Raw genomic sequence first — 17,052 nt, forward strand, 5'->3', positions numbered from 1 at the left:
CTTACTGCACAGCGGTACGTCGACGACATCCTAAGACCTGTTTTGCTACCGTTCCTTTCGCAGCACCCTGAGCTGGATTTTCAGCAGGACAATGCCAGACCACATATGGCACGTGGTGCTATGAACTGTCTGCAAGCTTGTCAAATTCTTCCTTGGCCTGCCAGATCACCAGATCTCTCTCCCATCGAGCATGTCTGGGATATGATGGGAAGGCGATTGCATCTGGCACGGAATGTTGATGACTTCGTTCAACAATTGGATCGAATTTGGCAGGAAATACAGCAAGAGACCATCCGGGAGCTTTATCGGTCTATGCCACGCCGTGTGGCAGCTTGTATCCAGGCTAGAGGCGGGTCAACACCTTATTGAACTTGTTACTGTAACTCTGCAATAAATTATTCAATTGTTCTGAAATTTTTATCATTTACTATTCTTTACATTGTCTTCCTATTCACTAATTTTCGTTTCAATCAGACAACTCCCTCTTGGTGCGTCTATTTTTTTGTTATAGAATGTATTATGCAGGACGAGTCTGAAAAAGACGGTAAAACTTTACTGGGTAATAAAACGCATTTACACGAGTAATATTCGTCACAGAAGTATGATCAAATCATAAGCAGTAGGAGAGACGTGGTGGGTCAAGGGATGGAGGGGATAGAGATCTAATAAAGTGAACCGGGTTTGAATGCCAGCAGTAGCAGGTCTATACGCATCCAGCTCGCACCGACCACAGTGCTAACGTAAAATATCCTCATTGAACGACGGATCATGGGTTAGAGTCCCCTTGCCGTTGGGCTGGTCGGTGGGAGATTTTCGTGGTTTTCCTCATCATGTAACGCAAGTACGGGTTAGTTCCATCAAAAAGTCCTCCACGAAGACAAACTTTCTTCCTAATGCTTGATCCTGAAGTTTTCTTGTCTTCTGGATTAGGTTCAAAATTACAATGCTACGGAGTTGAACATTGCTAGTCGTAAACTCAATATTGGATTTGTTATTCAAGGACGAGTATAAAATAAAATAAGCAGTGGAAAGTTAAAATTTAGTTTTTCACTGTCACATTTAAGAAATAACACAAGAAGGGGAAAAGATGAATTGGAAAACTTTTTATTCACGGTAATATGATTGAAGTACAAAGAAAATGTTCGAAAGAAAGAGATATAATTGATATACAAAGAATTGCTCGAAGAGATGTTCAAATAAATTGCTCAAAAGTTTTTCGGCAATGCAAGTTTCACACCGGCGACGTAGAGAGTGGCATACATTTCTGGAAAAAAGCAAGCAATTTTTTCGTACTATTCTTCGAACGTATCTTTCTACATCAATTACATCTTTTTCTTTTGAACAAGTTCATTGTGTATCAGTTATTTTTCCTTTGAGCAATTTTCTTTTGCACATTTATCACATCTTTTTCTTTGAACAATTTCTTTGTATATCAATTTTATCTTTTTCTTTTGAGCAAATTTTTATAAATCAATTTCATCTTTTTCTTTTGAGCAATTTCATTGCACATTAATTGCACCTTTTTCTTTCAGTAATTTCATTGTGCATCAATTATTTTTCATTCGAGCAATTTCTTTGTATATCAATTTCATCTTTTTCTTTCGAGCAATTTCTTTGAACATCAATTACATCTTTTTATTTTGAGTAGTTTCTTTGTACATCAATCATATACCCGTGAATAAAAAGTTTTCTAAAACATTTTTTCCCATTCTAGTGTAAATTCCTTAAATGTGACAAAAAACTACTTTTAAACTTCTAAGTGATGTGTTCCGATCATACATTCTATAACGAACATTGCTCGTACATCACACAATAAAGTTTGTCGTCTTTTTCAGACTCTCTCTGTATATTGTTACCTACTTACGAATAAGTAAAATTTTTTCATTTTTAAATCCTGCCTTAGTAGCTATAAACAGAGGTTTTTATTCACTTAACTTAACATATTCATTTTAACTGATGTCACGGAACAGTTTATTTTACGCCTCTTTCGATTTTTTTTTCGGAACTTCACACTTTTTCGTAAATTAATATTGTAAGCACAGTTTCAGAACAATTAATTTAAGAAATTCTCTCGTTTGAGCATGGAGGTCTAATTTCCTGTCAAAACTTTTAGTAACTCCAAGTTTAAATTGAGAACATCCGACAGTTCCTTTTTTCCACCACTATCTCTATTTAAATTTGTTCTATTTTGGAATCGGTAAATCTTTCGGCGCATCTTTGTAATGTAAGTGGGTGAAAAAGTTTAATATTTAAATTATAGTATTTCCTTTACTACGAGTCTATCGGGAAAATATGCAAAACATGAATTTTTCATGCTAAAAGCTTTTATTTTGAAGAAAGAATTTAAAAATTTCAAGCTATGTTTTTCTTACCGTACATTTTTTTTCTTTCTTAAGGATTGAAAACAATAAATTTTTTCAATTACTATTTTTGCTGGAAGTTTAGCATTAGCAAACATTGGAAAACTTTAAAATAAATTTGACATTTAAAAAACTACGCTTTTCAAGTAAACTATAAATAATTCTGTTTTTGCCTTGCCTAAAACTAAAAACATAGAGCGCATCACTTTCGAAAGACGTAGGGGAGAATTTTCAGTAGTAAAAGAAGGAGAAGGAAAGAGAGGTAGTAAGAGAATTTTATAACAAAGGTGAAACATCCTACGTTTTTCTTTTCAGATGTGACAAATAATATTCTCTTTTTAGTTTATGTATGAACATAATTTTTCATTTTATAATTTTTTTTCGCTCAGTTTTGTGTGTTTTAGTTTGTTTATATCAAAAAATGGTCAAAATTTCGATTTCAAGGCTTCAACTGCTCAAACACGAAAGCAAGTTAATAAAAATTTAGAAATAATAGTAATAATAAGAAGAGATATTTTGATGCTGTCATATTAAACAAGTTTATTTTAAGAGTACGTACATCTGGAGATAAAAAAATCTATATAAGTCATAGCTTGCAGACAAATTTTGAAAATTTTTCAGGCAAGGACATTGAATTTTCCGAGAATTTTAACGAAATATTTTACTCTTTAACAACGTTGCACAGTTTTCTTTCCTCCTTTCTAAAATCATGTGAAATGAGGAAAATAATACTTATTGAATAAAAATTATTGTTTCGTTAATAAAAATGAAATATACGCTTACAATTCATGACAAATATAAGTCTTTCTGATCAAATTTAAAGAAACTGATTAAAGAATAATATTGTTTCGTGCAGACGATTTTTTTTCTGCAGCGAAACAAAAGTAAAACTATTTTTTATCTGGCATTTGATTTATCAGTTTAAAGCGCACCATTTTTACTGGTCCAATCAAATCCAACGCTCTTGCAACGTTATATAATTGTTTTTTTTTTTTTTTTTTTTTGTTGTTTTTAAATATCGAATGTTCTCCTTATTTATCGAAATATGCCGACAGTAAGACTACGAAACTATAACCCTTTTTTAAAAATTATATGGTTATATATAGTAAGAGATAACACGATTTAAATTTTTGTCGGACGAGTTTAAGTTATAAAAGCTCTTATATTGTTTTGAAAGTATATTCATCTAATTTGATAACTAAATAAAACAGAACTGAATGCAGTCATGAATAATTACTTAAATACTATATCGTAATGGTCTTTTCTTAACTTGCAACGGAGTATAATTGAGTTTTGTGTTTTTTCGACTATGGAGAAGTTTCTGAATGAGATGCCTCCCAATAAATCAGAATTATTAAAATATGCATTTAATTTTAAATATAAAGTATCGTTATAAAATCGCATTTTATTCAAATACAAAATTAATAATTAGAAAATGATTTGAAGTATGCACCATTTATAGTAAACAACATTTGCTCAGAAGATTGTGATAGCATTTAATTGTTTTCTTGCGTAATTCGAATTCTTATAGTATTTACTTTTAATTCCTTCTGGGCCGTGATCACGAAATTCTCTCTTCCACGATATCATATATAAGACAAGACTTTCTGACTTTAGCGACCCAAGATCAGACGGACGTGATCTCAATACGGTACTCTCGAAGTACAGCGCGCGAAAGGAAAAACGGACCATCCTGAATAACTTTTGATCTAATGATCGGATCTTTTTTGTTCTGATACTCAATCTGAATGGGGTGAAGAGGTGATTTCAAATATGCTAATTAGTTAGTGCAGGCGATATTTTATGTTACGAAATCAGACACAATAATTTGAGCAGTGGCCCAAAGTTTAGACTCCTTAATGTTAATTTTACTTTTTGCTTCTTTCACCATTTCTCGATAAAATTTTAAGTGAATTGAATAATTTTTGCATACAATTCGTTAATCCATACATAAGTCAATACAAAATATAACTTTTAGTTAATATATATTATTTTTATTTTATTCAATACTAGTTGCAAAATTTTGAATTGTAAGGTATACAAATTTTCGCATCATTTAAAAAAAGATAATTTCATATGACAAAATACAAAATTTGAGCAAAACCGGCGGAATAGTTACCGGGAAATCGAATTTTAAGTATACGACTTTTTCAAAATTCGTTTTCTTAGGAACAATTCAACCAGTTTTCCTCAAATTTTGTATTTGCCATTTAAAATTGCATTCTTTAAAATGATATAAAACATTTTATACCTAACAATTCAAAAAATTTTCGACTATTATTAAATAAAATAACAAATATTAATGATAAATAATAATAGTTATTTTTTGCATGGAATTAACTTTAAACAAATTTTATAATTGTGGGCAGAAATTTTTTAATTATTAAGTTCTTGAGATTTGGTCAAATAAGCAAAAAGTAAAATTAAGGGGCTCAAACTTTGGATCGTTAATCGTACCAAGCTAATGGGACCATATTTCCCAGACGGTGGCTACCATCTATATTTCGGGAGTCATAAATTTGAATCCGTCATAAGTAAAGATATGTTTATTTAAAGAAAGTACTTTTTTGTTTCTGATTTAGTAACTTTAAATATTTTCTGCACTAATTAATTAGCATATTTGAGGTTACCCTCTTGAACCATTAAGATTAATTACTAGAGCGTTAAAATTCGATCTTTAGATCAAAGGTGATCAGTGTATTTTTTTGCACACCGCACATCTCATATTAGTATGCATATCATGGACTACTTTATCTTGCACTTCACCATTCCTCCTTCATAGTACATATTTAAATGGTATCATTCTATGGAGCATACATTTGTTTTTTTGCCAAGCCCTGTTTTATTCCAATTTTTTTTTTTAAATTTCACTTTATAAATTCTAAAATCATAATAAATAAATAAAAACTTTTAACTTCTGTGTCTGTGTTCAGTAAAATTTTGCAAATATTTTACTTATATAAACTTATTTACATATTTGATTCAAGAGAAGAAGAAAAAATTCTTTTCGGAGAACAATTCTGTGAAGATATTTACCACGTTAATGCAACTTTCTTGAGAAAAGAACTATTTTCGGATACATATATTTTGTTTACTGAGTAAACATGAAGAATCCCTAATCCGAGTCAATTGAATCATTAATAATTTTAAAATTACTTTCCTAATTATTATGAAAATGTTAAATGAATTAAAAATGTTATGAAATCTGCTTCTTTTGTTTATTATTTACGTTACTTTTGTTTCCGTTCCTCCACTAAACAATGTCTAAAACTTGTCACAAATCAAACAAACATTCTCATCCTTGAAAAATCTGTATTATGTATTGTGTCGATACAACATGCCTATGCCTAGGACAAGAAAAATATTAATGAAAGCCATGCATTTGTATCTTATTATCAAAAATAAACGCTATGTTTTTTATTCGTTTCTTAATCATTAAATAGATGGCGCCATCGGCAATGCATTCTTAACAAATTTTATAAATCATTAAACCACGCTCAGAATATGCTGTAAACACAAAAATAATCACACACAGAAGTAAATCAAAAACATCAAAATAAAGTTCGCATTCTCATAATTCAATTGTCATTTTCAATACAATTTTCTTTTTAATCAATATTAGCAGTTTTAGTTTTAGAAGAGAAATAAAATATTTGTGAGAAATTTATGTACCTTTTAATTTTATTACCTGTGTTTAAAATTTCATTTTTAATAAACTAATTTTATACATTATTATAACCATTATTTTATATATTAAATTACTTTGGCTTCTTATGACTATCATCTTTTCCCTGTAATTTAACTACATCACTCTTAAAAGTAAAAAAAAGGCTTCACATACTGTTCATTTGAGAATTATAAAAGGAATAATTTCAAAATGAATGAATGCGTTGTGTACCCAGGGACTAATAGAGGAGTTTATATCTATGACAGTACCTAATGAAACTTTTAAATAAAGTTTTAAGTTTGTTTATATATTAAACAAAATCTTTCTAAAACGAGGACGAGGTGGCCGAGTGGTTAAGGCGATGGACTGCTAATCCATTGGGCTCTGCCCGCGTGGGTTCGAATCCCATCCTCGTCGATAAAACTTTTTCTATTAACTAGCTCACTTCATTAATTAGTATAATTCAATTAAGACAAAATTGTTCAGAAATAATAATTGTTTTACAAACCAAGTCTTATATGAAGCGAATTTTAAAAAATATTATGAAATTCGCTTATCTAAATACATTTTTAATGGTAGGATTATCTAAATATAATTTTTTTTAATTATTTTTTATTGCTTTAATTAGTAAAGATCGAAAAAATTTTGAATATAATATTTATAAGATATACAAATTTTTGCTTCATTTTGCTATTTAAATGAAAAAATACAACATTCGAACGAAATCGATTGAAGAGTTTTTCAATTTGCAAAACCCTTTTTTACTTTATTTCATTTTTTACGTTGTGCGTGATTCGCAAATGCGAATACAAATCGCGAAGATGTACAAATGGAGAAAATATCTATCACGATGAAAAATGGGTAAATTGCGTTAATAGGAATCTTGCTTTATATAGCAAGATTGCAACATCAATCATAATCTTCTTTATTTTAAGAGAATAATTATAGTTTTTTTCCCTATTCCCGACAGTCACGTTATAAGACAGTCGTTGTACTACTACTACAAGGTAGACAAAATAATAACGGCTCAGCAAATATAAGATTCAAGATATACAGACTGTATTTCATTTTAGCAAGTGAAAAAGTAGCTATTTAAAAAATATAGGATTTTTTTTTAGGAAAAATTTAGAATAGCTGAAATATTGCTTTATACATATTTTTAATAAAATCAGTTATTTAATAATTAAAAACTTACCTCTAGTATTAATTTCATCAGTATAATTAACAAGATTTTAGTCATACTAAATTACTTAAGATTTTAATTTTTGATCACTAACATCAAAATAATTTAATTTTTTTCTTTTTCTGAATTAAATTGTGTACTTGAAAATAAGTAAAATCGCTCTTTAAAGTTATCTTTTTATGCAACGGTTTTGTGGCCCCTTTCTATCAGAGCCAAAGCTGTTTAATGCATTTTTGCTTTATTCTTGTCATGCGATGTTGCGTTCATAAATCAGTGATCAAGCGCTTCATACTCACTCTTTCAGATTAAAAAAATTATCAGACTTAGATTGTGATTGCCTTCTCTTTTTTTCTTCAGAAATCCTTGTCGTGTATTTAGCATATGCTCCGTTATAAAATGTTATGATTTTTTGGGGGATGCTAACATTTGTAACCTTTCCTTTTACACAAGGTGATCAGATTTCTAAACCATGATTTGAGAATAAATCAAAATTTTAAGTCAAATATAAATATTTCTCTAAAAATTTTACGGTTTGAAGACATTTATAAATTTATGGAAAACACTAATTTATGTGTACAGCAAATATTTTGTTTTTAATAGAAAATTAATATCAGGTACAGAACAACCTTCATCAAACTTGATTTCATTATCGAGCAATATTGGCATTCATAAATATACAAGGGCGCCAGCAGCCCTCCTGGCCTTTAAAAAAAAATTTGAAGAGTTACAGAAAAACAATTTTGTTACAAATTTTTTTTATTAAAAATATTTTTATTCAGAAACAAATAATTAAGTAATTATACATAAGAATTAAAAAATTGTTTTATCAAACAAGAATTGTAATCGTCTTGTTTGCTGTCCAGATCAGTTTATAACTTTCTCCATGAATTCTGAGTCATCTTTGATTCTTTTCTTATGCACTAAGAGCATGCACTAACTTGGCAAATATCTACGCTATATTTTAAAATTTCATTTAATAAAATATAAATAATATCATATTTTCTACTGGTTATTTAGTTTAACAAAGGTGTATAACACAAACTGACTTCTCTCAACTGTAAAACTTCATCAACGCAATAAATACCAATGTTAAGCGTGCGCAAACACGTTGGTATAAGAAACTACTGTTGGTAGTTATTAGAGCTGGACTACCCATAACTACATTTGTGATAGAACCTCAAATATCTTAATATCAGAATATCCCTGCTAACAATGTTTTTTCTTTCCTTTTCTCTAATTCAATAATATGCTGCTCCAACTCAGCTATATACATTCAAATCCGACTAAATATTCAAAATAAAGAACATTAAGAGTTGAACATTTTATATTGTTGTTGTTGTTCATTTACGTCGCACTAGAGCTGCACAATAGGCTATTAGCGACGGTCTGGGAAACATCCCTGAGGATGATCTAAGGACATGCCATCGCAATTTAGATCCTCCGCAGAGAGGGGATGGCACCCCCGCTTCAGTAGCCCAACGACCTGCATGCGCAGTCGAGCACTATACGGTAGAACAGTTTAACAAGGACATTTTTACTTTTAAGCAAAAAGATAATTCAAAAGCTATTTAGCACTGTTATTTAAAAAAAAGAAATAATAATTGTTATCCCTTCAATACTAATATTTTAATATTCGAATTAGGTGCGATGCAAATTATTTTGTCTAATCAATGTCCCTCTGTATTTCTTACAGAAAATATAAAAGCAAAATATATAATAAAACCTTAACAAAACACAATAGTATAGTAATAAGCACTCCGAAAAATTATTAGAAAATAGACAACATACTGGGAGAAAAAAACATTTATTTTGAAAATGTTTCAAAATATACATGTATGGCAGTGTAGTTTGACTTTTCATAAAATGCATTAACATAACAGATATCACAGCCATTGCTATTCTGATGTATTTAGTTTATAGAATGAAGATAAATAAATTTGAACGAATACAAATTATATTTAGAAAGGGTGCACAACACATAGACCTTGCTTTAGAGAAAGAGTTTTTTTCAACAAAAAAAAACATGGATTCATGGTATAAAAGTAAAAAATATGGCATTAAAGTAAAAAAAAATCTATTATGAAATGTTTAAATCCTGTAATGACCAAGTCAAATTTTTTAAAGAACAACTACAGCTTGTAATTTTGCAAATACATTTCTAACTTCACAAAACAATACAAATATTAAACAAAATGCATTGCATTTTGCCTTTAAAATTTTTAAAATGGAAACATCCATAATTATTTTTAAAATGGACACATCAAAGCCGTAAATTACAAAAATGCACAAATTATACCGCGACGCAAGCCCTGGATAGCCTAGTTTTTTTTTTTATCTGACTGCCTATCTCAGAGTAAAGATGTGCACCCCTATTATATAGAATGAACACATTTAAAAAGAATACAATAGCTTGAAAAAAGAACATGTTTGAATCTTTTAAATAATAAATTACACATGAACAAAAATCACAGTTACAAAGCATTAATCTGTTTCCTTGTACTTTTATTATGAAAATGTCATTTCTAATTTTTAGTAATCTATAAAATATAATTCCACGAATTTAAAATAAAAAACATATACCCCCAGTACGGATAAAACCTTATGAAAATTCATATATCCTCCCCCCCCCCCAAATGGAAAGAGCATGTAATTTTAATTTTCATTTAATCTTTTGAATTATATTTTATACATAAATTTGCTCACTGGAATTTAAAATATATCAATATTAAAGGAGACATTAACTCCTTTATCTTTCAAATAACAGTAGGCAATACGTAATTATATAAAACAAAAATTTAAAAATAAAACAAATTTTCAGATATAATAATTATATATAAAAAATAATATGAATTAAAATTTTTTAAATGTGTAATTAAGTGTGCATGTAATTGTAGTAAGGAGTAATAAATATTGGCACATGCTTTTAAACACTTAGGTGTGCATTAACTCAAATTTTAAACTATCAAAATTATATAAAATAAGTTCAAAACTAAATAGTGAGAAATTGAAGCTGATTAGGCATCACGCTCAATGAATGTTTGTTTTTTCACCAAGCTATTATTGTTGCATTTTAAATATAAGGACATCACAAGCTGCCAATTGGTTGACTTCATTGGCAATTCAAATTCACAATATTGTGGCAGGATACAAAAGCAGAACCAAAAAATTTAAAACCAAGAATCGTAAAGAAACAATTGTCCACGATCACTATGAGGCATAACATAGCATATCTCTGATTCTTCAAAAAAGTCACTATTACATTCAGAGATCACTATTTCAGACTTTAGGTCTCAATGATTAATTTGGTACTGAATTAGATACATTTGTGCGAAAGTACCCACATTTATTTAACAGATGATAGTTCAGAGCAAAAACTAACATTTACTTCCATTTACCATAGAACTTATACATTTGTAAAACGAAGAATTAAGGCACAGTCACGAAATGGACACTTTTATATACATAGATAATTTATATACATTTAAAAACTCTTTTATAATGTCATATATACATATTTATGTACAGGTTGAAATTTGATTATGTTTAGAAATGAATTTTACAATGTGTGGAATGGGTAAACTTCTTATTCTGTACAGTTGGTGTCTTAGTGATCGATCTTTTGGCAAGTAGAACAAAATTCATTTTACAGCAGCCTTCCTCTACAATTCCTTGCATCACAATAGCAATACATAACTTTGTCTACTACACTACCAACTTCGTAATTATAGTCCCATGTTAGTTCTGTCCCTGCTAAAATGTAACTATAACAAAAACAAATTTTATTAGTTTAAAAATTCTCATGGATAAATTAATTACATTACTGATATTTGCAGTATTAATGAAAAGTAATACTTACTGCATGGCAAAGAAAGCAATAGCTGGGAACCTTAAATCATGGGAATCCGTAAAAACATTCTGCACGAATACATTAGGTGCACAACTATGCTGTAAAAACAATGCAAGTTATGATTAGTATTTTATAAAATTTTTAAAGATGAGAAATAGTAAAAAATGCAAAGTTATGAAACAATAATAAAACATATTGCCATATTTCCCATTCAATATTCATCAGGGTTCACACTCAATTACAGAAAAAAATATTCCCTGACTTTTCCAGGTATATCAGATAAATTTTAATGAAAATCCATACCATATTTTATCTTAACTGTGCCATTTTTCATCAGAAAACTTTGATTTTTTTAATTTGTAATATCAAATTTTGAGAGCAAAAACATAAGAATGAAAAATGAATAAGTTTCAATGTGGAATTTTATAAAAATAATTGTAATAGATATTAACTTCTGTATATTTTACATATAAAAAATGCAATATCTCACATACTTTTAATTATCTACAATTTTTTTTAATTTTTTTTCATTCAATAATACCATTATTTTTAAGACATAAGTTTAATGACCAATAAAAATTTTAATATTGTAGACTTAAAAAAAAAGAAGGAAAAAAAACATAACTATACATGGAAAATGAATTATTATTAAAAACAATCCAAATAGTAAAAAAAAATATAACAATTGTTATAAAAAAGTAAAAGTATTTTCGTAGCAGTCTTCTGTGAGTCAAGCAGTCATAGAGACTAAATGTCCAGTCCAACTTTATGATTATGATAGTGCGGCATTAACTAGAGGCCACCTTTACTTCCCAGACAAGCTGGGTGAGTTTCATGTCACTACTGAGGATCAAACCTCATCCTTAACAACAACAGCTTAGTGCCTTTAACCGCTGAGTCATAGCAGCTTCAAAATTTTTATACTAATAAAAATATCAAATTTCCCCTTAATACTGCAAAATATTCCTTTCTAAGTTAGATCTTAAAAATGAAAGGTAATAAACTAACAAGAAACTATTATAAGCTATTGTCAAAAATTTTTTATTATAATACCATAGTAAATAAAAAAATTTCAAAAAAACTCACATTTAAATATCGCCCAATATTTCCTTTACTTTTGGCATCCATGATGTAACAAGATTCATCTCCATAATAGCTTCGCACTGTTCGAAACCTATTTTCTTTCCTAGAGGGCCTTAGTGGTGTAGTCTGTTTAGAGTTTAAAGACTTTTTCGCAATAGTCTTAGCTAACAAAAAGAACAAGAAAAATTTATTTAATATTCAGTGAGACACTAAAAATAGATAGAATTGAATAAATAAAAAACTAGAAATAATTTGATTTTCGATAGGCTAAATATCAATATAATTCAACAATATTTTAACTATATCTATTAAATAACAATAGAATTTAATACATTTTAGTACCATGTTGTGTATAGAAACACCAATGAAAATCAAAACAGCATTATTATTACTATATCTATTCTCTATTCGACAATACTATAGTCTACAATACTATTTCTATAAAAAAAGAATGCAATTGCATTCATTAATGAATTAATGTCATGAAATTCAGTTAAGGAAGAAAATTAACATTGAAATTTGAGTTAAAATTTATTATTTCTTTTCGTACCTATCAATATAAAATTAATGTGAATGTAAGCCCAAGTGTACCAAATTTGGTTTCACTCTAATAATTTGAATTTCTATTAACAATTTTTTTTCTAATTATTTGAATTTCTATACTATTTTTTATTATTTATACATTACATGCTTTGTAATTTTTAAGAACAGTTCATATCTACACTATACTGACTAATCGATTTACCAGCAGTTTTTTAAAAATGCCAGATACTTTCAAAACGTCTAGAAGAAAAATATAACATTAACAAAAATTATATGACACTGTATGACAGATATTTGCTAACTACATGATAGTCAGATCAGATATATATAGAGAGAGACATCAAAAGTGGTCAATAAAATGAAGCAAAAGTTTTTGAACATTTCAAAATATTCTTTTCTTCAAGTTAACAATATTTAATAAAGAAAGGTCTTCTTAAGCCTGCATGCAAAAAAAAGTTTTCAAAAAAAAAATAAAAATATTAGCAATAAAAATAAAAAAATCATTGAATTTATTCCTTTAAATAAAAGGGTCATGCAGATACAGTTAAATAAAATTAATTCAACAGATCTAATCAAATTTTAAGGGATTTCTTTTTATATCTACAACATATTTAATTTTAAATAACACTGTTTTACCATATTTAAAAAAAATAGATTTTAGGTAATAAAAAATATATAGGTATATATATATTTCGTTTACAAAACTAAAAAACTATTTTAAATTAAAACAACAGTGCGTTGAACATATTTAAATTGAAAATAATAAAACCTTTTAATTTTTAGATCAATATTTTTGCATTGATGAATTAAAATATTATGTTACTCATTCCTTATAATTCTTTTTCATGTGTGTGTCAGATTTTCAGTTTCATGTGCATATCAGATTTCTATATAATTTATCTAATAATTTCTATATAATCTATATAATTTTAGAATAAAAACTAGAATTTTTTTTTAAAATAAAAACCGGAATATTTAATATTTTGATGTTCAGCTTAACATTTCTTCCAACATTTTTCCCTACATGCTGCAAGGAGATCTTTCTTTTTCAAGTAAATATCAAATCATCTAGTTTCATAAAATAAAAATATACAAACCGTGCAACCTTCACCACAAACTTTTAAGCAAGCAAAATGTTTTTGAATTACTAACAAATGCTTATAAGCAAACCTGCTACAAATTTAACGGAAAAAAAAATACAAACTAACACCAATTTTAGACTATAAAATAAAAAATAAAATGCATAGGGAAAACAAAAGAGGAAATAAGAGATAGAAATGTTTTTAAATACACTAATTACAGAGAGAATTTTTTGCATTTAAAACTATAGATATACCATTGCATTAATGTTGAGGAATCTATGTTAATAAAAGCAAGAATCCGTTAGTGGACAAAATAAATTAGAATATTGTCTCATAAGATTAAAGAATGAGTAAACTCTGTATTCATATTTTCGCCAAGATATTTACTTTATAGCTGAGTTTCAAACCAACGTTACCAAACTTCGAAGAAAAAAAATTCTGAAATTAAAATTTGTAAGACAATTCAAAGTGCCAAAAAAATTTAAGTCCTTCAACATTCAAAATTTTTTTTTAGCTAAAGCATTTTGGAAACGCACTGTTCAGAGATATGTTTATAAATTAAAGATTTTGAAGTTTATAGTCCGTTACTATAACATGAAAATAATTTTCTCAAAGAAAGTTACATTAAATTTAATTTTTTTGAAAAAATACAGCACTCATATTGATCTATGACATGATTAAGTTTTTAACAATTCACATAAAAATTTAATAACAGCTTCTTGAAAGATTAATTTTTTTTCCAACAACCTTCTACTATTAATTGATGTAGAACAAATTGCTATAGAAATTGTTAAAATCTGTAGTTTTTAGAGTGGAAAATAGTTATTTTTAGTTGTAACTACAAAAACATTATTTTATTGTGTTAAATATTTAAAATTACGAAACAATTTCGAAAACTTTTTTTTAAAATCAAACAAACGGGTATTTTTTTTTAAATACACTTTTAAATCATATTATTGGAAAAAGCATATCAAGACACTTTTTTATGTAATAAATTAGAAACTATATGCAGCATTTAAAATCTTATTTGATTTGGAAATGTTTCTTTTTTTAAATTTTTAAAAAAAACATACTTTTAAAAGCAATTCCTCAAAATTATAGTTTTCCCTTTTACGCTTGAAAGTGATAGTTATAAATGAAAAAAAAAAGAATATCAAGACACATATTATGCAATAAATTATCTACAGCGAGAGTTCTGTGAATAATATGAAATCATTTTTCAACATTTGTTTTAAAAATATGAATCGGCGAGTTTTTCTAATCTATAATATTAAAAGACAATAATCTTAATCAGAATAATCAGAAATAAGACTTTTGATGTGTTTATTACCATTGTCTGATAGTTTTGGAGTTCGAACAAACTCAACATTATCCACAAACGCAGCAGACTCAGGACTTAGAGGACGTGGAGTGATTGTTATCATATCTAAGGAGCAAAGACCCAAAGATATAGAAAACAAATAATGAATCCAAACGTTTTACGAATTTCACTTTCTTAAAATTAATTATTTTGCACAAATGTGATTGGGTGTTAAGCAATTTGGCTGTTAAGTTGGGGTTTCTTCAGAAAATTCTTCGGTTGTGGATCAATAATTTTATGCTCATAGAGTTATTTAGAATAATAATTTTGCTCCACCTGCAATTATGTAAATAAGAAAAAAAATTCCGTTTTGTAATTTATAATAAATTAATGTAAAATTTCCTCCTAATGTAACTCATACAATTAAGAAAATAAAAATTTAGTGCAGTTTTCTGAATAATGCCTTTTTGAAACTAGCATATGGTAAAATTTTCTTTAATGTTTTTAGGAACTGTTTGGTAAATACCTAGTACGAATTGTAGCAAAAATTAATAAAATGCTTTGAATATTTAAAATTGCAGTTGTGCGCTGACTGAAGTTAAAGTCTAAGAAATAGAAATTGAGAGTTTTAAATAATACAATATTGAAACTAGTTCAGCAATTAAATATTATAATCCTTACTATTTTTTTTTTTAAATTAACTTCGGTTAGAATGAAATGCTTTGCTTGCTAAATATTAATGTAGGATTGCTAAAAGTTGATCAGAATTTATGCAAACATAAGAACAGAATTACTAGTACTAACAGCCTAGTTTCTTGTTTTCAGCGAGCTTTCAAAAAGTAAAATGGTTCAAAGAAAAAAAGTTGCCAAGAGCTTTTTTTAATTAAGGCTTCAACTATTTAAACCGCTAAAATTTTCTTGTTCATGAATATAATAACATAGTAGATTTCAGAATCCAAAACAATGAGTTATTATATTACCTTTAGAAAATCAAAAGAAAGAAGATAGCTAAAAAGTAGATGAAAAACTGAATCTGTAATGTTTGAATGATGAACTGAGATGTAATGTTTAATATGTGTAAAAAAGAAATAGATTACTTCTGTTTTGATTTGGCATAACAAATAATTTCTGTTTTCTTTTTGGCAGACAATAAAATGCCTGAATACAAATTACAGACACATGGAAAACAATTTCTGCCAACACATAAATTGCTTTAAAAAAATAATAAAAACATCAACAACATTACTTAGATGAACACATTATATTCGTCAGCTCATTAATAAAGTATATCAGCATAACAAAGGAAATTTTCAATTAAAATAAAGTGTATGCAACACTAAAATCCTCACAAAAATGAAACTAAACAATTTTTAATTATTTCTTTTAACTGGAAATTCTGTTTCATACTGAAAATTTAAATACAAATGGCGGCAATATTTCAAAAAAAATTGATACTAAATTTTGGTTATTTTATGTCTGTTAAAATTTTTAAATATAACATTAAACATACAACACACATTTGATTATAAACATTTTGTTTAAAATTATGGGGCATGTCTATCCTGGAAATTGTAAAACTATATATATATATATATATATATATATATATATATATATATATATATATATATATATATATATATATATATATATACAGTGAAACCTGTGTATAACGATACTGTCTATAACGATAAACCTGTCTATAGCGATATTTTCTTGAGGTCCCGGTGAAATTCCTATTTACTCAATGCATTTTCAACCTGTTTATAGCGATAACCACTTTTCAGTTAAACATGTCTACAACGATAATTTTTCCTCTTTTGATAGTTCCATTCCGATTTTTTTACCGTTGGAAAACGACTCCCCATCAAGCTTAAACTAATACATCATTTCTATTTAACGCAGATGAATTTTTAAATTTAGACAATGATGTGTTGGTTTTCAGTGGTGCAAGTGATGAAGAGATTTTAGCAGAAGTTATCCATGG

The 17,052-nt window shown here is 27.7% G+C and overlaps 1 protein-coding gene and 1 non-coding gene across 9 annotated transcripts in view; one reads left to right on the forward strand and one right to left on the reverse strand.

Annotated features, from left to right (window-relative positions):
* The first annotated feature begins 6,362 nt into the window (after positions 1-6,362).
* On the forward strand, positions 6,363-6,444 carry TRNAS-GCU (transfer RNA serine (anticodon GCU)). The gene has a single exon. It is a non-coding gene; the product is annotated as a tRNA-Ser (tRNA).
* Positions 6,445-8,998: 2,554 nt separating this feature from the next.
* LOC107451716 (histone-lysine N-methyltransferase SETDB1-B) overlaps positions 8,999-17,052 on the reverse strand; it is a 97,675-nt gene continuing 89,621 nt past the window's right edge. For 7 of the 8 annotated variants that reach the window (XM_087153338.1, XM_087153337.1, XM_016067894.4 and 4 more), the window contains 4 exons: positions 15,096-15,191; positions 12,144-12,304; positions 11,067-11,155; positions 8,999-10,971 (listed from right to left, as the gene is read on the reverse strand). In XM_087153338.1, the coding sequence (XP_087009464.1) occupies positions 10,854-10,971; positions 11,067-11,155; positions 12,144-12,304; positions 15,096-15,191 (464 nt within the window). In that variant the 3' untranslated portion in view covers positions 8,999-10,853. The remainder of the gene's footprint in view (positions 10,972-11,066; positions 11,156-12,143; positions 12,305-15,095; positions 15,192-17,052) is intronic. The other variant, XM_087153339.1, reaches the window with a different exon arrangement.

Source organism: Parasteatoda tepidariorum, chromosome 10 (genome assembly GCF_982258835.1).
Source record: "Parasteatoda tepidariorum strain Cologne lab strain chromosome 10, Ptep-v5.0, whole genome shotgun sequence".
Lineage (NCBI taxonomy): Eukaryota > Metazoa > Arthropoda > Arachnida > Araneae > Theridiidae > Parasteatoda > Parasteatoda tepidariorum.